This window comes from Passer montanus, unplaced genomic scaffold (assembly GCF_014805655.1).
Source record: "Passer montanus isolate IOZ18808 unplaced genomic scaffold, ASM1480565v1 scaffold10, whole genome shotgun sequence".
Taxonomy (NCBI): domain Eukaryota; kingdom Metazoa; phylum Chordata; class Aves; order Passeriformes; family Passeridae; genus Passer; species Passer montanus.
Window position 1 is genome coordinate 28104967 of NW_024356505.1, and position 25582 is coordinate 28130548.

At 40.5% G+C, this 25582-nt stretch overlaps 2 protein-coding genes across 11 annotated transcripts in view; one reads left to right on the top strand and one right to left on the bottom strand.

Annotated features, from left to right (window-relative positions):
* Positions 1–170: 170 nt before the first annotated feature.
* Positions 171–22911, top strand: PDSS1 (decaprenyl diphosphate synthase subunit 1). The gene is made up of 10 exons (XM_039710191.1): positions 171–1685; positions 2547–2670; positions 3060–3190; positions 9889–10030; positions 11076–11187; positions 11276–11385; positions 17837–17917; positions 18098–18211; positions 21637–21717; positions 22442–22911. Exons 1-10 carry the CDS (start codon positions 1621–1623, stop codon positions 22580–22582), a joined length of 1101 nt encoding a protein of 366 aa, XP_039566125.1. The 5' UTR covers positions 171–1620; the 3' UTR covers positions 22583–22911.
* A 928-nt stretch (positions 22912–23839) lies between these two features.
* ABI1 (abl interactor 1) overlaps positions 23840–25582 on the bottom strand; it is a 78354-nt gene continuing 76611 nt past the window's right edge. For all 10 annotated transcript variants that reach the window (XM_039710181.1, XM_039710154.1, XM_039710134.1 and 7 more), the window contains one exon: positions 23840–24726. In XM_039710181.1, coding sequence (XP_039566115.1) covers positions 24551–24726 — 176 coding nt within the window. In that variant the 3' untranslated portion in view covers positions 23840–24550. The remainder of the gene's footprint in view (positions 24727–25582) is intronic.

Genomic DNA, 25582 nt, shown 5'->3' on the forward strand with positions numbered 1-25582 from the left:
GCGCGGGGCTTCCGCGTCCGGGTCGCGGCGGTGCCGGGAGGCGGTGCCGGCGCGGCGGGGCTGGGGGACACCATGGCCTTGCCGGGCCGGGCGGGCACCGCGGCCGCCGCTCCCTCGGCGTTCCGCAGCCTCCGCCGGGAAGCGCCACGGCCCGGGGCGGCTCCCTGCCGGGGGGGTTCTTGCTGGGGGCAGGAGCGCGCTCGGTGCAAGGTTAAATTCCGGACTGGCGGTTTTCAGCACCGATCAGTGTGTGAGCACGCTGGCCGGTGTGTGAGCCTCTCCTAGGTGGGTGCAGGGGAAGTGGTTCTCATTAGTGTGAGATTTGGAAGGCGTTTGTGTGTGTTAGCGCTGTGAGCGGTAATGGGGGCAGTTCACTCACTGCCTTGGTTTGGAGCTTGTTCACAAGGCCGGGCTGCTGCTCTGAGCCTCGCTGGGGTGCCCTGGCTGTGCTGACCCGGGACAGGGAATGTGCTCTGGCGAACGTGTCCAGCATCCCGCAGCGCCGCTGCTGCGGGGTCAAGCGGCAGTGTGAAGGAGGCAGTCTGTGTGTGCCCACGCTGAAGGAAGAGATCAGCTATTTTTAGCAGCAGAACGCGGTGAGAGGTCCGGGAGAGCGACTTAGGAATGTCTCAGCCGTAGGGCCGGACGCTGAAGTCAGACAGCAGTGGGTTGCAGATCTGTGACAAGTTTGGGCTCCTCGCCTTCCTTTGTCTCCTTGCATGGCCTTTTGTAAGCACGGAGGATGGAAGAGTGCCCTTGGGCCATGACAGTGCTTTTGTTTGTCTCCCACTACCCAAGGAGAGAGAGACTTTACTTTAACCCACGTTTGAGGAGACGCCGAGGCAGGAGGAGCAGGTCTCCTTGAGCGGCTCCGTGTGAGTTTTTCCAGAGGCAGTCTGGTGAACACGTGGATTGCAGTGATTTTAGGTTGGCTCAGCCCAGCATTGGGCAGGGCTCGGTACTTCCTGGCAGCACTCCCAGGAGCACAGCAAAAGCTGTGCTTCCTTCCTCAGCCTGTGTCTGCTGGAATCCTGTACCTGGGACTGTGCCTTCCTTCCCCCACGCTCCTGGGCTCTGTCTGCAGGGAGCAATCCTTGGAGAGATTGCTAGATTTGGAAGTTAAGTTCTGGACATCTAGCAGGGAAGATGGGCAGGTGTAAATTATAAACAGCAGGCAGAATTGAAATTGCTTCAGGGGAAAAGAAGACATGATTTTTTGTTAGTGTACTGAAACAGCTCGTCCTTTTCTCTGTGCCTTGACTGGTGCAGTCCAGGTTTATCTGCCAGGCAAGGACCGTTTGAAAATTGCACCTTGCTCAAGTGCAAAAGCAAGGTAGCAAGGTTTTATTGGAGCAGCTTTGGTAATTTAAGTGATAAGCCTCCTGGGCTGGGCCTGCAAGGGGAGAAAGTCCAAGGCTCCGGAGCAGAAGAGTCATTTCCGTGTGCCTGATGAAGTGTGTGCTCATGTCTCACGTGGTGTGGAAGGGCTTATGAGACTCCCTTTGCTGCTTGGCTAAAATGGAGAAACAGAGAATGGTGATGGATACTTTTTTTTTGTAGTCAAATGTCTTCTGTCAGTTTAAAGTTCCAATAAACTATCCCTGGTTTTATTTTGTGCAGATGTGTCACATTACCCAAAGAAGTTCCACTTTCTCGTTTCCAAAAATATGTAGCATATTTTGGCGGTAAGTTGGAGATTCACATTGTTGTGTAGTGGGTAAGGACATAGTTACTGGGTGAACTGGGTAGTTGCACCTCTGAGCTGTAAACTTTGAAAATAAAGTTATTTACTCCAGTGTAGGTTGCTGTTGTAGTTCTGAGTCTGAATCTCAGTCGCCTGTCCTGGAAAGTAACAGGCAAAGCAAGAATGTTGCAAGAAAATACAAATGGTTCACTTTGTAAAAGGAAACATTAGAAGAAGAAGCAGAAACTTCAAATCCAGGGAACAAACAAACAAATCTCCTAAGCAAAATGCATCTTAATGCATCCAGGTGGAGCTTTCACCCTTTTCTGATGAATTTTCCTAGCATCATCACACTACCTGGAAGTATTGATTTAATTTATTATGTAGCTGCATATACAAAGGAAAAAATACCAAACCTAAGTCAGGAATATTTTTTTCAGGAGTTTACCTGAGAGGGAAGAAAGTAACAGAAACAGTTGTTGTTGGCTTTCCAGAAGTGAAAGCTCTATCTCCAATGTAGGCTACACTATCCATGGTGCATTCAAAAGGAATAGATCGAGAGCAGTGTAGTGTTCTGTGTCTCAGAAGATCTGGGATCTGTGACGGGCAGAGTGAGTCTGTGTTTGCCAAATGCACTTTGCCAGGTCCCAAAGGTATATGATCATCAACACAGAGCTTGTCTGTCCTTGCACCTTACTGTCTGCCTGAAAAAGAGTGTTTTGATGCCTTCATTTTAGCCATTTGGTTAAATGGGGTGGAGGGGAGAGGGGAGAGAAAGAAATCCTTTCAGATGTTTCTGTATGGGGAATCAGGGGAGCTTGACTTCTAACAAGACTCCTCTCTCGAAAAACACTGTCACCAGGTTTCATCACACAAGTGCATCCCACTGGTGCAGCTGCAGTAAGACAATTAGTGATGAAAAATACCAAGACCCTTTCCAACTTGGTAGAAAAGACTTGAAGAATCTCTATGAAGATATTAAAAAGGTAGGGGATTTTAGTGACTGTGCTGGGATGTCATGATGATTGTTTTTAATAGCAGCCATCAGTTTGGATATTTATTGAAATATATTTATTTATGGATATTTATTGACATAGTGTGATTTATGTTTATGAACTGCTGTCTGAAACTTAAACTGAAGGCAAATGGAGCATTTCTCATATTTTATAGAACAAGAATGCAACTTTTTCTGATTTGCTGTACTGGAATGCATCATTTACATTTCACATTACTCATAGTAATTTTAAAAATAACTTGAGCTTACACTGGGTGGAAGAAATGCAAGCAATAACCTTATACATGCATACTGTTTTACTTACAGTAAAGAGACTGACTTAGTGACTTCTGTGCTGAAATGCTCTTGTCCTTTTTGTAGGAATTGCTGGTCTCTGCAGCAGAACTTAAGGAAATGTGTGATTATTACTTTGATGGGAAAGGAAAGGCCTTTCGACCAATGATTGTGGTGCTAATGGCTCGGGCTTGCAACATTCACCATAATAATTCCAAGTGAGTTGGTCACATTCAGATACACACATCATGCTTGAAAGTTATCATTCTCGTGTTTCTGAAAAATACTTTATAAAAATAAAATGCTTCTCTGTAAAACCTGAATGTAAATTCCATTTTGAAGCTGTATTTTTCCAGTTATAAGTGCAAAAGGAGCTGCTGGCTTTATTACATATTTCCATGTTTTAAATGGTGAACTATACTGCACTTGTAAGCAGGGTGGATAAATAATGTTGCTGCATTACAGTATTTGTAAGGCTTTTAGTCAATTCTACCTTCTTGCATAAATGCTTTATTAGAACCTTTAATAATATTTGAAACTATATAAACTTCATTAAGTGTTTTTCATTTGTAACCACTCTTGTTCCTATTAAACTCTGGTCACAGGTAAGAAGTTGGCTGTGAGAAGAGACCTTCATAGATATTTTTTTAGTAATTATGCAGAAATACTGTTAAAGAAGTGGTATGATTATATTCAAAGCTGTGAGATTTTGAAAACAGTAAGAGTTTTTTCCCCCACCCTCTAGGAGCAAGTTTCTACACTTTATGTAAGATTCTAAGCTAATTAGTTTGGTGTAATCCTTATGATCTCCAAGTTACTTGAAAGCAGTTTTAACTGAGCAGAAGATCATGCTTGGCCTGTATTCTCTGTCACTCCTGAGTCTGGCTCGTTGCAAATGCTTCACTCCACACGTTCCTGTCAACTGCTATGTTTGCATTTTGAGGAAAGATGTTGGCTGCAGTGTTCTGTGCCTTCCAGCTACACTTCCAGTCTTGCCTTTTATAGAATTTCAAGTAGATAATCTTTGGTCCCTTTCCAGAAATATTTCTAGACTAATTTGTTAGTCTTAAGGGATTTTTCTGAGCTCTTGCACCATTTTCTCTCTGTAGGACAAGTTTAGTGCCTGTTGGATTTGATTACTACCTCAGAGCATGGCATATATTTTGTTGCATGGATAGCACCCTCCACCCTGGACCCCCTTTTATGTGAATACACTTTTGAAGGAGAAAGCAAAACTGAGCTGGCAGTGTTCTTTCCTCTGTGTGCCAGTTCCCCTTGTTTTAGGAAATCCAGGATTAATGAACTTTGCTTCAGCCAGATTCTGTTGTCAGTTCAGGACTGCTTCCTGTCATTGACTCTGAGGTAGCAAAAGGAACAATATTGGTTGTGAAAATCCTCAGGGCTACCTTTTGCCACTGACTGCCTTAATATTTTCATGGGTGATCTTGACATGAAAAACAGGAGCATGAGGATGGCACTTTTTGGTGGCAGAGTCACTCTTGATGATCATCCATCTACAGTGAAATGTAAGGAAGCACAGTAAACCAAAACTTTCTGCTTGAGCTTGGAGGGTCTTAGGTGTCCCATTAGGGCATAATCCCAGTGTGGTTTGCAACCACCTTTGTTGTGAAAAACCTCCCAGATATCCTAGCATGCATCAGCCATCCAGTTCAGCTACGGGAGTGTGTATCGCGCTTCCTGAAATCATCAGCGTGTCTGATCCCTGTGCTCAAAATAATTTAAGTCCAGCTGACTTCAGGGGTGAATTGCAAAGATAATCATGAAGATTGAATACTTGTGGCCTACAAATTTATCAGGAATGGGGTGAAAGAGCTACTTAAGACAAAGCATTATGTTTCTAAGAGAATGGAAATTTAGGAGGAGACTTTTAATAACAGGGACAGTGAGTTTTTGGAGCATGTTTGGAATCAGAATAATGGTAAAAATAGTTTTATCTCATTTTAGTGTGTAGCATGAAAAGCTTATGAACAAAATCATGTGTGCAGTACTGAAAAGGCTGAAAGGGATGTCATACAGTGTGGGAGTTGGAACAGTGAATCAAAGAGAGGTAGCAGCAGCAAGGCTGAATTTGCCTGTATGCTGAAAGCATATTTGCTGTCTTTTGACATATGTATATGCTCATGGACATATTCTTGTCCACATGTTATGCTGTCTCAAAACTGTCAGGACCAGTTTTGAGACCTGCCCTGTGCCAGTAAGAAAGTGCCACATATGCCTGGGACAAGTGTTTGCTTTGCAGTAGCCAGCCCCCAGCACAAGTCCTCTGATTTCTAGATGCCTGTGTCATTTGACTGTGTTTGTACATCTGTTGTGGTTCTAGTCAGCACCTCCAGAATATGTTCAGTGTTTAAAAAGCCTCCTCGACAATCTGAACGTTCCTAGTACAAACCAGGCTGAGTCACCAACTTTGTCATGTTGCTTTTAGAATGAAATTCTGAGTGGCAAGACAGAAATGTTTCAGCAAAAGAATGGAATGAAATCTCTGGGTATTTACCTTCCTCTTTTGTGCCTCCGACAACCTTTCCAAGCCTGTGATTGTAATTAAATATCCCATATGTTGATACAAGTCTTCACTGTACTGCTTGTTGGTTCATGCCTGGTGACCAATGCTTTGAGGGTTGGCAAGGCCATGCAAAAGGAATTTACATTTGTACTGTGGATACCCAGTTCCTGTGAGCTGATAAAGTTTTATGGGCATTTTCTTCTCTTTTGCTTTTAAGCTGGCTGAAGCAGGCTGTCTTACACCTGCTCTGGGTAGACATATACTTCAGTTCACATTGATACTATGATTGATTCATTATTATTCTTTCTTAAAGCAGCATTGTCTCCAGGTGGCAAATTGTTCTTCCAACTTTTTTATGTTTGTAAGGAAAATTGTGTGTGTAGAGAAGTAAAACTGCATATTTTTAACTCTGCTACTCTTCTACAAACCTGGGGGGAAAAATACTTGCCTTACATTCTGCTTCTCCCAGTGTTTTTTAAGGTGTTTTTCATTTTCAATTTGTCATTTCCCTTGAAGCATTTTATCATTCTTTCCCTCAGTTAATACTGATTCTTCTCCCAGGCTTATTTTCCTTTGTTGAGGTTTTGGTTCCCACAGATGTAATTGAAGAGACTGACCACAGTATCTGTAGGTTTGTAGGGTGAGCCAATATCCTGTACCTCATCCCTAGCATTTGTTTTGTTTTGTTTTTTTTTTTCTTTTGCCTCTGGGGTTTGTATTGCTGATGTTCAGTTTCTGCTTCATCTTGCTGCCATTCTCAACTGTAATATAACCTGCTGGACCCAGCATGCTTTTGCCTGCTTCTTCGTTTTCTTTTCTTCTTTTCTGCAATTTTTGTATACAAGGTAATAATTTTCCTTATTTGGCTGTTAAAATAACAATTTAAGGAAGGCTACAGGTCCTGGTCTTACAAGGCAGTCCTAAGAGACCTCTTTCTCTTCTCCAGAACAGCTGAGATTTCTCAGGAGAATGGAATGGCCAGGTGGCTTTGCTTGCAGGTTAGGCGACATTGATCATTTATGTTTAGGTTTGAATGAGGTGAAGTATTTACTATACCTTCAGCAGATTAACTGTTTTTCTAGAGTGAAGTCACTTTATTGTGATAATAATAAGGAAATGGCATAATAAGGAAAATGACAGTTTGTATCAATAATTACCTGAATTACTACCAAAAAGAAAAGTGACTGGAGTGTGTTGTTTCACTTCTCTTGAAGTTTTAAGTGTCCCAAGTCCTACCCTGAGTCTTTAAGTCCCTTGAGCAGTGGCGTTTTGCTTATTGATAGCAACTTTGCTTTGTGTGAGAGTAAGAATTGTAAATAGTTTAAGCTGGGATCATGCAAACCCTCAATTTCACACATCCACTGCTAGATTTCTTCACATGCCTGTGTGAAGAACTTCACAGAATTATCACTTAGCCTGACAGTGCCTAGTGTTTCTCTATTCTCTAAAGGTGTTTGCAAATGAGAGTTTTTATTTATTTTCCTACAGCCAAAAAGAGAGATGCAGATAAGAGAGGGCTAGAGAAATACAATGATAATAGGTGAAAGAGTGAGCACAAAATTATGGGGAGGGGAGTGGGGAAGCGAAATAAATTAATCAGAATAGTGTGAGAAACAAATAAAATGACATGGCTGAACTTGATGGAACATTTCCTAAAGATAGAACCTGCCAACAACCTTAGTTCCCTTTTGTTTCACTCCTCCAAACTGCCATTGTCCAAAGCCCTGGTGTCAGCTGCTCTGCAGTTTCCTCTGGTGTTAGCACTTGCAGTCTCTGTGCTTCCCCTGGTTTGCAGGGCCCTTCTGTGTCACAGACTCTGTTTCTGAGATGGTTGCATCTTTCAGCCACAGGGCCTTAGCAGGAGAAAGATGCTTGAAGGACTGTGACCACAGCACAACAGTTTTGCAAGTTCTTATGCTCATTTCCTGTCCTTAAACCGGCAGTATTTACTTAGTGCAAGCACATTGCCTCCAGGCTTTTTGTTGGAGAGTGTAAATACTGGTTTGTGTGGTTTTGAGTTCACCCCTCACCGTTGTTGGGTGGTTTTGGTTGTTTGTTTTGTGTTTGTTTTGGTTTTGGACAGGGATATTTGGAGGGAGACATTTGGGGTTTCTTAACCTGTATGGTCAGCCTTGGCTTGTTCAGTGTTCATGAAACAAATTCTGTAATGGAAAACATCTCAGGGTACAGTAGATCTATAAAACCTTATCATTGAATCAAGCAGGAGGTCCTACTGAAAAACAGAACATGATTAGTTGTATAAAATACCTGTAAATATACATAATCTCAGGGTATATTTACTTTGAGAATGACCTAAAAATGGCATCTTTCCACTTACTGGATTTGCTGTTACCTGTTGAGTTACTGCCACTTTTTGCTTTTGTTTTGCAGGAGAAGCTGAGTGAAAAATGGCAGGGGATGAGAAGGATCCTGGGGTTTGTGTGTCTTCCTCTAAAATAGGCATGCTCAGATCTAGAATTAGTCTCACAAGATACATGTAGGAAACTATTGCAGAACTTTTTTTTTTTTGCCAGCAGTGGGAAGAACCTTGCTTGAGACTTTGTGGAAATAGTAGTTTTAAAACTCCTTCAGATTAAATTGTCACATTTGATACAACATTCTGGAAACCATGAACATTCCTATGCCATTTTTAGTCATTGTCAGAGATAAGATAGAGTATAATGCAGAACTTTTCAGAACCTGCTTTTGAAATAACTGGTTTTGTGCTGTCTTCATACTACTGAAATATTTCAGTGTGTCAGTGAGTGTTGCCATTTGCTGCTGCTTCCCAGCAGGAAATCCAGTCTGCTGACATAATTAATGAAAAAGGGAATCCCCAAAAGGAGAACAGTGCATGAAAGAGGCTGGAGACCTTTACAGTTTTTTGAAGGTAAGTTTTCTCCTACTTAGTAAGAGTAGTTTATTTTGGAAAACTATTTACACTGAACTATCATTTGATTAAATCACTAGTCCACATAAAGACTTGCCTCCAAACAACCATGAAGGTTTCCAGCTCTAATTTTCTGTTGTGTAAAAGCCATATTTTCACAGCCTATGAGCTACCCATTCATCCTGCTATTATTCAGGATGTAGAACTCCCACTGACAGCAGTGCAGAATTCTGTGTAGAGGTAGGTGTCATAATGCAGGGTTATGTCAGCAGACTGCAATATGTTCTTTCATTTTGTGATTAATCACTACATTTTAAAGGACATAGGCAGTTCAAGAAAGCTTTAAATTCCCTTAGCTGAGCTGAAATTATCTTCTGTTTCAGTTCTTTTTCTGTTCTTCTGTAAAACAGTATGATTTTCTCTATTGTCTGTATATCAGAAGTACAGTATTTATATATGAGAAGTAGTTTCTTTCTTGCATTGTTTTGGGGCTTCTTGTGTTATTGTTTTGTGTGTGGGGTATTTTAAATGTCCATGTGGACTTGTTACACCTATGAGGCAAGGCTGACTGGGATAGCCATTTCTGGGATCCTGCATGTAACCCATGTTGAAAACAGAAAAATAGCAGGAGATGACAGTGGAAGCTGGATACCAAGGGTCCTTTGTGTGAGCTAGGTTGGCTCTTTTATGTGTTTTTTGCCAGTTTTGTTCTCTAGATAATTGCTTCTGTGTTCTTCCCTTACCTTTTTTTCACCTAGTTTAAAAAAAAAAAGTAGTGTGAACTACTGAGAGTTGAATCATCAGTGTTAGATCTTTCCAAAGGCTGAGTTCCAATAAGTGTTAGGTAGTTGGTGTTTACACTCCTAAAGTGGTTGCAGTAGAGTTCTAGTTAATTCCTCAGGCTTCTGAAGAACCTCTGGGGTTTTAAGGTAATCAGATAACATAAAGGATAAGATCTATGAGTGATGTCTTTCAAATGTAGAATGCAGGTTTCTGTTCCTTCTGATCTCTCTCCAGCTTGCTGCTTTGTAGAGTTATCCAGCTGTAGAGAGTTTGTGATGCCACATTTATAGGTAGAGCAACAGAGATCAGGAAAACTTAAATCTCATCTACAGAGCTACCTGGCATTCTTTTCTCTGCTGTTTTCCAGACTTCAGTCTTGGAGCCAAGCATCCTTGATGCTGTGCTATTTATTGCATTCTGGATTTAGAGGGATTAAAGTCAATAACACAGGAGTTTTGCAGTACTGTTAATGCAGCAATATAGAAATAGGCCTAATGAGGATGGACTCATCCCTCTGCACTTACTGTACTAATGTGATCTTACTTTCTCTTGTCTTCCTAATTCCAGGTTTGAAAGAAGGGGGTCATACCAGGAAAAAGCTGTGACAGCTGTTTTCACAGGAACATTTTTTTGTTTGGTTTTTAATAGAGATTTTGTAGTGTATTGCAGCATATATAATTGATTTAATTATTTGACAGTTCTTGTTTTTTTTATTTTAGGGAGGTGCAAGCAAGCCAGCGCTCTGTGGCCATAATTGCTGAGATGATCCATACAGCCAGTCTAGTTCATGATGATGTCATTGATGATGCAAATTCTCGCAGAGGAAAAAGGACACTTAATCAAATCTGGGGAGAAAGGAAAGTGAGTTTGCTAATACGTGCAAGACTTGCCTTTGAATTTCAGCAGAGCACAAATACCTAGGGGTTTGTAACATTACTGTGGCTAGGTCTTGGAAAATGTCAGAAAACATAAAGAGGTGTGCACAGTTTGTGGGTGAGACAAATGTGTTTTCCTTTTCTGAACTGTTGGAAGCATTAGATAATAAATGATTGAAGTGTGTTGGTGTTGGACCTGTTCAGCCTCCAGAAGAGACAGCTGAGAGGGGCCCTTGTCGTAAGTGTCTGAAAGCAGTGTCAGGAAGATCCAGACTCTTCTCAAGAAATGGGACAAGAGGCAGTGGGCAAAAACTGATGCACAGGAAGTTCCCCCTGAATGTGAACAGATTTCCCAGAGAGGCTTTGGAGTCTCCCTCACTGGAGAGATTCAAGAATCATCTGGATGCAATCCTGTGCCATTTGCTCTGGGATGACCCTGCTTGAGCAGGGAGGTTGGACCAGATGACCACTGTGGCCCCTTCCAACCTGGCCCATTCTGTGGTTATTACTGATTTTTCATTCCCTGTGCCATTCTCTGCAGTACTGTTGAAATACTTTAAATTTTTACCTCATCCTGAATGCTGATTCAGTGGTGACACAAAAATGTTTTCAGTCAGTGGGAAACTATTTTTCTTTTAAATTGGTGTTTTCTTCACAGAGCATTACAAGAAAGGCCTTCACCAGAAAATACAAGGAAGGAACTTGGGGCAATTCAGAGTTCACATGGTGTAACAGCCTCAAGAGAACGGTCAAATAGAGAGCTAATGTTCAAAAAAACTTCATAAGCAAACACGTACTGCATACAGGGGGGACATTGCTTATACAGAAATGATACTATATGATTGGGATTCAAAAATTACTCAGATTTCAATATTTGGCTATGTATTTTTTTGCTCTTAAAACGAGATATTGTACTTTTTGTAGGAAAGTTTTGTAATGTGAGTAGATCTGACAATTAAAGGAAATTGTACCATCTCTAGTAACACAGAAGAAGACTTAAGGGATCCCTTTCTTGTTGTTGTTGTTGTTAGGCTGTTCTAGCTGGCGACTTCATCCTCTCAGCTGCTTCTGTAGCTTTAGCACGAATTGGAAATACCACTATCATCTCAGTTCTAACTCAGGTGATTGAAGATCTGGTGCGTGGTAAGGCTTTTTCCTATTTTTATCTTCCAATTTGCTTGCCTAAGCAGTAAACCCACAAATAAAACCTCCCATCTGTGCAACTTTTTAGGTGAATTCCTCCAGCTGGGTTCCAAGGAAAACGAGAATGAGAGATTTGCTCACTACCTCGAGAAGACTTTTAAGAAGACGGCGAGTCTGATAGCAAACAGTTGTAAAGCAGTATGTACGTCTGTCTCTTCTGAAGTTAACATACCATACTGTAAGCTTCACAGCTAAACTAGCGTTGCTGTTTGCTCTGGAGACCCTCCAAAGCAAAACCTTGGAAGGGTATTCTGCCAGAATGTGAATGGGTTTGAGATTGTGAATTTTATCACAGTTCAGCTGTGTAGCCTCCAATATTGGTTTTCACTTTTTCTTTGCGTTTTTTATTTTTACACAGATTTATTGTCATTCTCAATTGAATCAAAATGAGGTTCAAATAATCATAACAGTGACAATATTCAATTTATGAAATTCTGGAACTTTGAGACAGTGGTTTTAAACTCAGTTTATCATTTTTGAGCCTATAATTTGATTTTAAGACTTCTTTGACAATCTGGCCCAACTCATTGGTGCTGAGGGAGACCGTAAGTGGTAACAGTGGGAGGAAATAATTAATTCATAGAATCAGAGAGTGGGCTGCATTGGAAGGGGCCCATCAGGATTATCAAGTCCAACTCCTGTCCCTGCATGGGACACCCCAAGAGTCACTCCCTGTGCTGAGAGCATTGTCCAAACACTAATTGAATTCTGTCAGGTTTGGTGCTGTGACCACTTCCCTGGGGAGCCTTTTCCAGTGCCCAGCCACCCTTCTGGGTGAAAACATTTTCCTGGTATCTCTACATCACATTGTAGAAAACCAGAAGCATGTACTTGATTTGTCCTGGGGTTTAATTACCAATTACTTTATCCAACCCTGTCACTCAGTTCTCTTACTTCATTACAAAAAGATCCAATTCAAGATTATATTCTTACACAAAAGTAGATGTTCAGTTTAAGTGCAGAAAATAGAGGTGGGTAATAATCTCGCCCCAAAAGAGTTTTGTTTATTCTTTTTTGTGAAAGGCAGTATAGCTAATGGATTCTATAGCAAGTGGGAATTTTAAGAGAATTAGACTAAAAATCTGTGCTAGTGTTAATCATCTTCCTTTGTTCTCAGGGGACTGGTGCATTTGTGCAACAGACAGCAGTTGAAAATTGCTTATATCCAAATGATCACGTAGAATGAGACACATGGATTTCGGGAGAGGGAAAATACCTTTTATTCTAGCTGGAGGAAAGAAGTGAAGTCTTCTGGATTGCTCATATTAACAACAATATGATCCTGATAATTTTCTTTTGCAAGTCTTGTTTTGTATCAGTAGGCACCTAGACTAGTAAAGAGCATCACATTATTCTGCTCCCACAGAAAAAACATACACAGGTTTAATATTCATTTTGACAGTCTGCCTAAAAGAATCTTTGCAGATGATGGAAGAAATCACATTCCCACTGGGTGGATTCTCCCTACAGATGTGCTAATTTAAGCTTTTTCCTTTTCACGACTTGCAAGAGTTAAGGATTTAAGCACTTCCCTCAAGACTGAGGCTGTGATGCTGGTCAAGGGGGTGTTTGGCTGCTTTTCTTCTAGTGGCTGGTCTGAGCTGTTCCATTGCTGAACTGCTGGAATTTTATATGCTGTAAAATTTGTGTTAGAAAGGAAAACCAAGAGAGAAGGTTTCTCTTCACGGCAAATCCTTATTGCTGCACATAGCATCAATGAGTTGAATATGTATGTTTCCCTCAGTTTCTTTCTGTATGGATTAGGAGAGCTCTGTTGATAGCAGTTAAAAGAGGTTTGGTGGTTTCTTGGGATTTGGGGTTTTTTTGTTGCATGTGGGTTTTGAGATATTTTCATTTAGATGGCTTTGGCTACTGAAGAAATGGAATCAGAAGGGAGTTCTGTTTTCTGTAGCAAAAATGATAAGCAGGATCATCAGTTCTGTCTTGAAAGGAAATTCAGTTAGGGAATCAAGAGTATTCATATCTTGTTTTCAGGGACAAAACTAAGAGGAGATGGGTTTTAGAAGCAGTTCTGTTCCTGTTAATGATAGGAAAAACCTGATTAGTTGCTGTGAGTGAATAAATTCAAGTATTAATTGGAAAGATGTCAAAAAAGTTCAGGTGGCACCTTAGCATTCCATGGTGCCACGCTTTAGAAATGGAAGAGGAGAGTATTCCTGCAAAAAGGTCTAAACAAGATATACTCTGTAATTGATACATTCTGTACCACCAAAGCATTACTGCATTTAAATCAAAATTCTTTAAGTTAGGACTTGGGGAGAGAACAGTCTGTTCAAGATGTTAAGAGCCATCCCAGTCTCCAGTTTATTTCTACAATAGTTCTGCATGGGGGAATGTTACCAAAGTTTCAATTAAAGTGCATTTTAAAAGGAAGCAGTGGCAGATGGCCCAGGGTCATTGAAGCCTTAGTTACTGCAAGGCATTTTTCAGAGAAACATGAGGTGACTTTAGTTCAAGAATTCAGAAACAATAAAGCTGGAGTGGAATTTCTGTTTAGTCATCCGGCCAGCTGGAGATAGCAAAATAACCTGAGCAGGTTTTCTGTCTTTTTTAAATCCTGCCATAATGTGAATTCCTGAGCCTCATAAAGCTATTTATATTTTGCATGGTATACTTTCAGATGAGGGATTAAATCCTGCTTGCTTTGAGTGTAAGGGTGCACTAGAGATTCTTGATTTCCATATTAGGAGGAAGCTTGTGCCTCCTTGTGTAAGGCAGGGCTGTGGAAGGGACTGAAGAAACCAGTATCCTAAAGCTCTGGATCTTCCTGTGAGCTCCTGCGTAACCAGTTCCTAGTTTAGTGTGTGCACAGGGCTCCATCAGAAAACCCTAGCAGCACTGGAAGTGGTGCCTAGGAAAAGAAAACCTCTGACTCCCACCAGCAGAACTGAATCCCCCCAGCCCAGCTAAGCCTGCAGGCTGCAATAATGTCCAATGGCAGATGTAGGGTAATAGCACAGTAGTATCAGATATTATGATCTCCTTACTTATTTTTTAAAATACAGTAAGTCCTTTGGGGGTATTTCTTTTGCTGTGAAAAAGGTATATCACATATATTCAGGCAGATAATCTTTGCTACTGAAGAGTACAACTCTGCATAAACAAGTACTTGGTTAACCTGTTAAAATATTAATTACTTGAGAAAAGGTCAAATGCATGAAAATGCAGACTCAGGACAAGATAGTTGTCTGCCTTGTCTTGAGTCAAGACATCTCCCTCTTGCAGGGAGGCCTCCATCACCCCTTCCTCAAGAGTAGTTCCCAGGAGGGTTTGAGGAGCCTGGAGAAGTCGGTGGCACTCCCAGCAGCAGTGGAGGACGAGCATGGGGAGAGGGCAGCCAGGGCAGTGGCTGTGAGAGCACACACAGGACACACGTGGGCACTCTGCAGGGAGTGCAGTGAAGGGCCACCACGAGGGCAGAGGCTGGAGCAATGTGCCAAGAGCTGATTGGAGTCTGGAGTAGGGAAGACAAAGGGGGAATCCTGCTGTCTGCAGCTTGTAATTGGAGGGCATAGAGAGGATGGAGAAATGTGCAGTGAAAGGACCAGTTGTGCTGTGGAAAAATTCAGTTAGGTTTGAGGAAAAATTTCCCCATGAGGTTGGTCAAACATTGCAACAAGTAGCTGAGACAGAGTGAGATTTTACATCCTTGGAGATTCTCAGAAATCAGAAATCTGGACACAGAAACCTGATCTAACTGTGAAGTAAACTCTCCTTTGAGCAGATGACTTTCAGAGTTTCCTTCCAAGCTAAACTATTCTGTGATTCTCCTGGAAAGAGGAACATTGCTCCTGTCTAGAAAAACAGTGGTGGATGAGCCAGGAATGAGAAGGCAGGAACCTGACTGCTTCTGGAGATGGGCATGGAGGAGAATGGCTGGAAAAGGGAAAGATTTTAGAGCCTTTTCCTTTCCATGGACTCCACAAATCTAGGATTAGAAGAACAAACATCTCTTACAGTGTTTATTAAAGCAAATTCTGGCCCAGCATCAGGTTTTCCTCTCTGACCTATAGAGCACTGGCAGAGATGTGCAAATGCTTTCAACTCCAGCTGCCATATTGTCACATATTAAATATCAGAGCAGGATGTATCTACCCAGAGCTGATGATGTATTTTATGGATGTGAAATTCAGTAAAGAGGCAAAATTGGTTTATAGTCTGTCATATAACATAACAGAAACAACTTTTTTTTTTTTTTAAAGTGTGTTTGAAATAACACCAAGGAGATTGTCCTGCTTTTCTGAATTCAAAGAACTTTCCTAATGAACTTGTTCCACTTAGGAACAAATAAGGTATTAGGAAGGATTTTTCAGCATGATTTAGTGGAGGACAGGCCTGAATTCTTGCAAGATTAAATTTGTCATGAACCAGTCATACCTACTTGGGGAGCTCTAGGCTGTTTTCAAAGGGGGAGTTTTATCATTTAAACGCACATCACTGTATTGACTTGGTTATCCTGATTTGTATTTGCAAATGTGGGTATTATCCCAGAACATTATCCCAGTACAGCTCCAGTTAAATTCCGTGTGGGAGTGACAGGCTGCCTGGCTGCAGCCCGGCCAGTGTCCAGCTGGGGGCAACAATCTACCAGAGCAGTTTGAGAAATTGTATCCTGAAGGAACTCCCTGATAGACACAACCCAACTGCAGGTTTATTAATGTGGTCATGGTCAGAGGGTTGCTCACTTGAAGATGACTGGCAAAACAAATCTCCTGAATTTTTAATTTTTTTTTTTTTGTCTATGAACAAGAATTGACCTTTCAGGTTAAATGAGGAAGTTCTTCTCTTTACACAGCACTTCCTCCCACCCTCTGCCCACTCTGACCCTTTGCCATTAACCAGGTTTTTGTCACTGAATTTTAATTTTAATTCTCCACATGGAATGAAATGTGGAGGTAGGTAAGGATTTCATTGGAACAGGGTAGATGCAGTCCCCCTGCCATGCTGGTATTATGTGATTCATATTACAGAAGCAACCAAAAGTTTGCATGGTACAGCAGTAGATGTCAGGTCTTCAGGCAAATACTGCTATTTAAGAGACAAACATCAAAAGCAGGATAAAAAGGCAAAATGTTCTCCTTTGATAGACCCTAGCAACATTCTTTAAATATCTAAGATTTGCAGTTCACTCCGTTTAATAGCCTTCAGGATTTTGTATGGTTATTAGAGATAAGTAGCATTATTTTCCTGCTATACTGTCCTCCTCTTTTAAATAAAAGTGGAGAATGTATGATGCTGTTAATTTCTCAGTCATCCAGATTCCTCTGGGGTTTAGTTATTATCCACAGATGCAGGTTATGACTGGGAAGTGTTCTGAGGCTCAGATATGAAGTGCACTGTTGCATGAAATCATCTCTCATTTTGTGCAAGTTGCATCACATTTATTAGGATATAATGTTGTTTCTTATTTCCATCTTCACATTCACCTTCTAAGCTACTGCTGGACTTGCTTTTAGTTTGGGGTTGGTTTTGGGGTTGGAGGGGCTTTTTATGATCCTACCTTGCTCAGTCTTAAAGAGGAATACATATACAAACATACATACACACACACACACACACTTGTTTTTATATTGTGTTTTCCTGGCATATATTTTTAGTCTTAAGTAAAATGTACCTTCACTCCTTGCATTGGTCACAGCAGATCTGGAATGCCTGCAATAAACCAGGGTGGATTTTTGTCCCCTGTTCCAATTGGTTTATTGAAGGTTGAAATAAATCTGAGTATTTAACCAACCTCATTTTGCAAAATGTATAATCAGTACCTAAATGTAAAAAGCATAAATGCCCTTACTTTGAGGCAAGATATTAATTTTCAAACCTTAGTGAATATCCTGTATTTTAGTTTTGTGGAGTTTATTCAGCAAAATTTCTGTCTCTCAAGTAGTTGATTGCACATTCATGTAAAATGTTTTGTTTATCTCAGTTTAGTGATATCTTTGTGAGCTTGGTGTGCTTTCTTCATTTGCTATCTTTTCTTTGCCACTAATTATCCCTCAGTAGCTTTGCCTGCAGGCTAATCAAGTCATCTTCCTGAGCAAGTCAGATACAGTTAACATCACCTTAAAAATAATCATCCTTATGTCAACTGCCCCTGCTGTACTGCGTTCAGCACATCCAGCTTTGTGATCTTCTATGAGACATGTAATGTCCATTTATCTGTTGTCTGACCTCCAATTATCCCCTGGCTGATTTATGTATGTAATTAGCTTAATTTCCCCATCACTGGACTCTATACAACTAATACACTGCATGTGAAGTGCATCCACATTTCTTCTCTCTTTATCCTTGCATTGTAATTTCTAAGCCTGATAAATATTTAATGAAGCTAATCTCTTTGCAGATGTGAATGTAGTTTTAATACTGCACTGCTGTTCAGCCTTGTTTTCTGGTAAGCTTGGCTAGTTGTGTGTCTCCATGAACTGAGATAAGCCAGAATGTGCCCAAATCAGCTTTTTTTGCCTTTCCCAGATCCCTCCAGGCTGTGCTGGGTGTATCACACCTGTGATCAGGGGCTAAAAGTGGATGCTAACTAAAGCTTTTTATTTACTTGGGGTTTTTGTCTTTTCAGGTTTCAATTCTAGGCTGCCCTGATCCCAAAGTTCATGAGATTGCATACCAGTATGGAAAAAACGTTGGCATAGCTTTTCAGGTAGTGTTTCTATTGAACTAAATGGAATCTAAAATCTAAACTTCTCAAAAGTGCTTTAGAAATCAAAGTGGGCTGTCTTAATCCTTCCTACAAATCTTGTCTTTAACAAGGATTATTCTGTATTTCGCGCTAATATTTTAAAACGAAATTTTAAACAATCTGTATGTTTATTTTTTCCAGCTGATAGATGATGTGCTGGATTTTACATCGTGTGCTGACCATCTGGGGAAACCAACAGCAGCAGATCTCAAGCTTGGATTGGCCACAGGCCCCGTCTTGTTTGCCTGTAGACAGGTAAGTCTGTCTGCTCAAAATAAAAAGTGTAAACTGCTCCTCACAGGAGCAGCTGAAACACATCAAATCTCCAGTGTCAGTGGTGAGAGTGGCCTGGGCACATGTGACAAATCAGTGGGTTCAGTATCAGATGGATTCTGTGCAAACACAAGTTACAAGAAACACCTTCCTGCACAGCTCTGCTTACTGTTAGGCTCTTGTAGGTATTCAGAGAGTTTTAGCACATTTGGTGTAGGTTATTCCTGAGTAGTTTCTTGCTTGTTTTCTCCTGAGACATCGTCTTCCCAGGCTTGACTGTGTATGTAGGCTTTTTTGCCTTTTCTGGGCTTTGTATCCATCTGATGCCAAGAACTGAAATCCCTGCCTTGGGAAATGTACATTTTTGCATTGAAAGGTAACTTGACCATCTTATAGTTTTCTGCATTAACCACAAGGCTTCTTGGCTGCTGTTTAGGTGGGTACCTTTATTTATTGGATTTGATCTTTTCATCTCGTTGTCTTCAAGTATTATCCATTTACAAATATGAGTAGGTTTCCTGTCTGAAGGTTGGGTAAGAGAAAAGGGAATGTCATAAATAAAACAAGCTTAAAATTGGTCAAGATTTTCAGTGCCTTAAAAATTACTTGGAGGAGCAAAACAAAAACAGAATTGTGAGCAGCATGAAAAAAACATTAAAATTAGTGCTAATCCATAAACAGGAAAGAATCAGGTTTAATTCCTTGCTCCAGTGTCTTGTTCATCAGAGGCAAGCAGATTTGGGGCTTAAAAAGCAGTCTTTCCTACCAGGCTTCACAGTGTGATATAAAAGCTGGAACAATTAGTTCCAGCAGAGCTCTCATCTATGATCCCTCAGTGGAATTGCTTAGAGCTTGACATGGGAAAAGTTCTAAATCATTTAAAAAGACCCAACAACTTTGACATTTACTTCCCCCTTTAAAAGAGACTGTTGTGGGGGAAGGTGGAGCATACATATCTGTTTGCTTCCTTATCCTTTGGGCATTTCCAAGGATCTGTAACTCAGGAAAGACGGGAGCACAGAGTATCAGCCAGCTGACAAAGCAGGTGAATGCACATTGAGAACAACCTTCTCTGTGTCCTCAGCGTCTCCCCATACTCATCTGAGGGATTCACAAAGATGTTCTTGAATCATTATTTCAGAATTGTGTCATAGGCAATTGGAGCTGTCCAAAGAACAGTGAGGCACTCAGGTAGAGAGGGAGAATGGAGTTGTAAAACTGTTTTTGTGTGTGCTAAAGCCATGTGCAGAAGGAAACAAGGCATGTCGCAAATACCCAGTTTTGGCAGAGAATGGGTGACATTGATTGTCTTGTGGGTGTTGAATATTCCAATTTTTAAATTAAAACTTCGTTATTAATTTGTTTGGGTTGTCTGTCTCTGACTTTGAACTTCATCTCTCTTTTAATTAGCTTTACAAGATTAGTTCATAATATAGAAATAAAAGAAAACAAAACCTGTCAGTCCTATTTTAAAATCTTGCTCTTTGTATGCCACTTTTAAATGCTTTTCCTCATTTATATCTTTGATAGATGGGAAGTGTACATTTTTGCATTGAAAGATAACTTGACCATCTTATAAAATTTTCTGCATTAACCAAAAGGCTTCTTTGTTGCAAATGTCCTGCTGTTTTCAAGAATCTGGAACAACAGCACTACAGACTTAACTGATAAAAACAAAGCATGAGTGCTAAAAAAATGCAGAGCTTCAACAGACACTTGTGATGCTACTAAAAGATATTTCATACATTTGTGTCTGAGAAAAAACCTCACGAGCCAGGACCTGAAGACAGTGCAAAGTGTAATTATTAATTATAGGCTGTCTTTTCATAATATTGCTGCTATCCTTTCATGAAGTTGGTACTCCTCGAGTTGTCTTCCTGACAAACATTCGTTACTTTTTCATGTGCTCTGGATCTTCAGTGGCAGATGCCTTTTCTTCCTGTCCTCTCCCCTCCCTCTGAAATACACCTTTGTGCATTAGAATATTAAGGAGTAAAAATGTTTACCTTGATATAGTACCTGTTTATTCAGTATTTAAACTTAGCTCTCTTAGTAAAAAAAAATCACCACCCCATTTATTTTTAAAGAAAATACACTAGTGTATGCTAATTCTAAAGCTCCTCTTAAACAAGTACAGCTGAAGAATGAAGGTTTATTTTTATTATAAGCATTCCTGTTAAATGCTGACGTGCTGCCCACTAAATATGCAGAATTGCTAATAACAGCTCTGCCTTACAAGTTTGGGGTTCTCATGTCCTTTAGTGCTTAAATAAAAAAGTGATCCCATATGCATTCTATATAACTGTAAATATGAATAATGTGAAAACTGATTGCATGAACACTGCAATTAAATTGTCATTGCCTAGGATCTAGAAAAAGCCATGACTTTCTTCTTTTAGATAAAGTATGAGTCATCACTGAACTTCTGAATGCATCTCCAAGACTGTGTATGAGTAATAGGAGACTGTCACAGCACTGATGGGTGCTATGTGTTAGTACCTGAACAAGGCTGTAAAGCTGCAGTTGCAGGACCAAAGGTGTGCAAGGAAAGCAGATCACTGTTTACAAATATATGGCAATAAAATCATCTTTGTTTGACTCTAATCCTTTCAGGCAAGATAAACAAACAGCTCTGTCCCTTAAAAAGAATTCTTCCGTGGAGTAGCTGCCCTGAGTTGTAGCTTTTTTTGTTAAGCTCTAGGTTTTTCTGTTTCTAGGCTGTCTGAAGATGGCTGCATATTTACCTAAGTGATGTGATTTTTCTAAAAACAACTGACTTGAGTTACCTGCTTGATTTGTAGGGAATTGAGCATGCAGTGCTAACTGTAAATGCTACATAACTGAAAACAAAATACCATATAGTTGTCATTTTTCTCTCACTAAAAAAAAAATAAATCTGTGTATATAAAATAGCAGTACAATGGAAAATGTAAGAGAATGTAACAGCCAGTGTTACCATGAGGGGATTTTACAAGTTGAACCGTACAATATTGCAACAACCAACATCCTGCATTCTTTTGTACCTGTGGGGGGACAGAGGTGCTTCTTCTAGGAGTGCCAACAGTAACCATTATCTGTGATAGAGTATCTGATGCAGATTATACACCAGGTAGTAACCACATCAGAAGTTACCACACTGGAACATCTGCTTAACATGATAAAATGGCAGGTGTTTCTGCTACCAACTGGCTACAGCCAGCACAGCCAGAGCCAGGTTTAAGTTTTAAATGCTTGGGCTCTGCTATACTCCAGTCCTGTGCACACTGCACGTACAAACCTCAAGCTACACCTGTAGCAACAACAGTGAAGAGGGCTGCACTTTGGTGGTGTTCTTACCTTAGCATGGCAGGCAGCTACGTGGAAAACAACTCAAAAGCAAGTACAAACCCTTCTCCCTTTGTGCTTAGTTTCCAGAAATGAATGCTATGATAATGAGGAGATTCAGTAAGCCAGGAGATGTTGAACGTGCATGGAAATATGTGTTGCAGGTAAGACTGATATAAAATAGTTCTGCTCTCCCTGCTGCTCAGTCTGAAATGCATTGCCTCTCAAGTAAAATAGCAAGGCTGCATTGGCAAATAGATTCTGAGTAGCATGCAGCGTACAATGCCAGGTCAAAATTCCTCAGCTCTCCTACTGGCACAGTGTTTTAGCAGAAATGCTAGGTACTGAAGAACTTTTTTTCTTTTTTCCCTCCAATAGCATAAAAGCCACATAATAAGTAAAAAGCTCATGCATGACCTCCGTTCTTTCAGCTGAGGTATAGCTGTATTCAACAGCTGGTATAAATGGCATGTAATTTCCAAGTCAGTCTTGTAATAGCAGTGCACACCCTACACCAGTTCTAAATTACTCTGGTCTAAAAAGACCAAGCAGTGGTCTGTGCAAAATTATTACCTATTTTTCAGAATAGCATGGGGGTTTTGTACATTTCTATTTAGAGCAGGAGGGGAAGGTATAAAGCATTAGTTTCTACTTTGTTGTTAATACCAATGCTGTTTTGTAGTGGATGAGTTGCTGTTTTAGCATGGATCAGTTTTAGTACTTGGACAGTTTGTGGGGCAGGTAGGTGGATTACAGAATGAATCCTCTTCCTTTCCCCATCAGAATGTAATGTATTAGGGTACTTACTGACCTTAGAACTGTGACTTAGAACTGGCAGAGGCAGCAGGAGGCTGATGAGTTGCCCGTTTCCTCCCTGTCTCCCCTCAGAGTGATGGTGTGCAGCAGACCACCTACCTCGCCCAGCGCTACTGCCACGCGGCCACGCGCGAGATCCGCAAGCTGCGGCCGTCCCCCGAGAGAGAGGCCCTGGTGCACCTGACAGAGATGGTGCTCACGCGCGACAAGTGAGGGACCTCCTTCCACTCCTTCTGGCAGCTACTTTACCAGACTGTGCCTACATTTATTTCAAAAGTTATTTGCTTCCAACACAAGCTACCAAAAATTATTTTTTTAAAAAAAAAACCTCTTTTTTTTTTGAAAGTTTTACTTTCTTTTTTTTTAAAACAAAAGTTTAAAGTGTTTTACTGCAGGAAGCCATGCAAGTCAGAGCAAATCAAACTGTGCTGTACAATTGTTTTAGTGGGGGCTATTGATTGTGGGGGATGGGGAAGATGTTTACATGTTGATGCACAAAGGCCACAATGAGAATAAATATAAATCAGTGTATGAAAATGGAAGCTGTTCCAAATTTCACTTGTTTACACTAATAAAGAGAGCATGCATGTAAAGGAGCTGGTAAACTCCTCTGAAGGGAGAGGGTTTGGATGTTTCCCTGGCTACTTAACAGAAGCACCTGGAATTGTATATAGATAAGAGATAGATACTGGTTTACTGTAAAAGACTACATGTGGATTTTAATTGGTTATTCATCCGTGAGCTCAATTCATGCTATTGGTGGCTACCTGCTAGCAATTAACATGATGCAGAATTTGAGACTGGTATCAAATGAATGTTTTTGTTCAGAAAATGAAAGGCTCAGTATTTCTAACTCTAAAAATGAATCATTCACCAGCCAGTCAAACCTGCAACTCCATCACTTTCATCACTCATTTATAGAATATATTCTGTAGCACCCTAGAAGCTGCCTTTGAAGTCCCAGACACATTCCTCTCACAGTAATTACCCAGTACTACCACATTCCTTCTCAGGTTATTTCAGCCACAGAATCTGTAGCACAGGGAAGCACACCCTCCCTGGCTATCTCTGCCTGTGATCCCTAAATAAAGGCCAAGTTCCTGTCACTGTGTCCCCCTGGGTGCTATCTAGAGGACAGCCTGCTCCTGCTCCCTCTGCTCCATGGGGCATCTCCCAGAGCCACACAGAACTGTCAGCTACAGATGGTGTCCAGCTTACTGCATCCAGGTAATTAGATTCAATCAAGAACCCTCACAGAAACTAAGTGTTGGCAGAAAAGAACTTTTAAGAGTATGTATAAGTGTGTAATTCAGGTTTCAGATCTAATTTATTTTCCCTCTGTCAGTGATAAAGTCATGTTACACACATTAGCTTTTTAGTACATTGCCTGGGATAACACAGCCATGATTTTGCTACGTTAGCATTCCAAACTTCTTTGCCAAGCCAACCAACAAAGTAATGGACAAGACCTTTGGTTCACTTATATATTTATGAATGGAAAAAGTCATAATGTAAATTTACTCATTAAAAAAACTTGGGTACAAATTACACATACAGAAGACCACCCATTTTTTGAATCACATGGACACCTTAGACCCAAACAACTCATTGTAATAGACTTTAGTGAGAATACTCCAGGTAAAGATTACAACAATTGGAAGCATCTTGGATTTTTAAAAAAGTATATTTCAATACATAAGTTTGTATGCATGCTTTAAACAAATATAATTCAAGAATGAGCAAAGAGTCTAAACAAAAAGTAATATGACCAGCACTAACATTAAACTTCTCATTCAGGTTTTAATATGTTAGTCTAACGTAGTGTTAGTTACCATGCTGTACTGAAAAATGTAATGGCACAATCTGATCATGGTTCATTAAATATTATACCCTACTTCCCCATAATAATTAGGCTGGTCATAAAATTAACAATGCATAAGTAAATAAGTATAACCAGTTATAGACAGTTGCTTGTTTTACAAATTGCCATCAGGTAAGACATACTGTCCTCAGAGACTCAGAGATGGACATTCAATCATACCATTAAAACAGTATGGCCTGAAGAAATGGGCACAATTTTTTGAAAGTATATTAAGACAATTCTGTTAGCTTTTAGTTACCCCTTGTAAATAATCATGGTATGACTTGAATACAAGACCAAACTTTGAAAAGCAAAGGATTTTAATCGGCATAGTGCATGATTGATTCAACATAATTCCCAGGAAACAAGCCAGTTACTCGATTGCAAACTCCTTCATACCAGCCGTCATCGTTCTTCTTTATCACATAAATGATTGCACCCTCCATAAACGACAGCTCATCATCTTTGTCCTTTGTATAGTCATATATAGCAACAACTGTGGAATAAACAGGGACACATTTAGCATTTTATTAATAGCAACAGTATTAAAAAGCAATTGTACTTCAGAAAATATTAAAAGATTAGTTCGCTGTCGTGGGGTTTTCAATAATGAATTCACATGCTTTTCCTGTTGAACACTTAAGCCCAGAAAATGGAATTTCATTTTCCTTGCAACATTAGCTAGCACTCAGAAGTGGGTGTTGACTACATTGAACACTCAGTTGAACTGCTGACAGAGAAGTACATCCAACTGTGACACAGTGAAGTGGAGCTCATGGACCCTTAAAAGCTGAGTTAGGGAACACCTGACTTGTGTGGTACCCATTTCTGACCAGATTACCTCAATAGCATGTGGATCTCTTTATATGAATCTCTTCATTAAAACAAATTGTACAAAAATCATTCCACTGAGGCCCCTGTTGGCACATCAGTTGGCCTTGCACACATTGCTGCTAAAGCCACTGCACAGAAATGAATGGGCATTCCTACAGAGCTTTCATGTCATGAGCTCTGGCACTACTTTTCAAGGAGATGTACTGAGTGCAAGCAGGAAAGTTGCTGAAGAAGAGTATTGAAGCAACATCTGCTATTTTCAGTACCTGCTTGGTACTACCTTCCCAACCTCCAACTTACTGTGTGCCATGAACAGAGCAGAGATTTCCCCAAGGAAAGAATGTTGCCACCACCAATAGTGGAGTTAAAAACTACCACTGTGAATATACAGACTTCAGACATCACAGCCTTACCCTTCAAAAGTTAATATGGATTTATGCAATTGATCAGCTTTATGAAGTCCAAGAATCCACTATTTTACACCTACATATATTCTCAGCTATCTGATGTCTTAATGC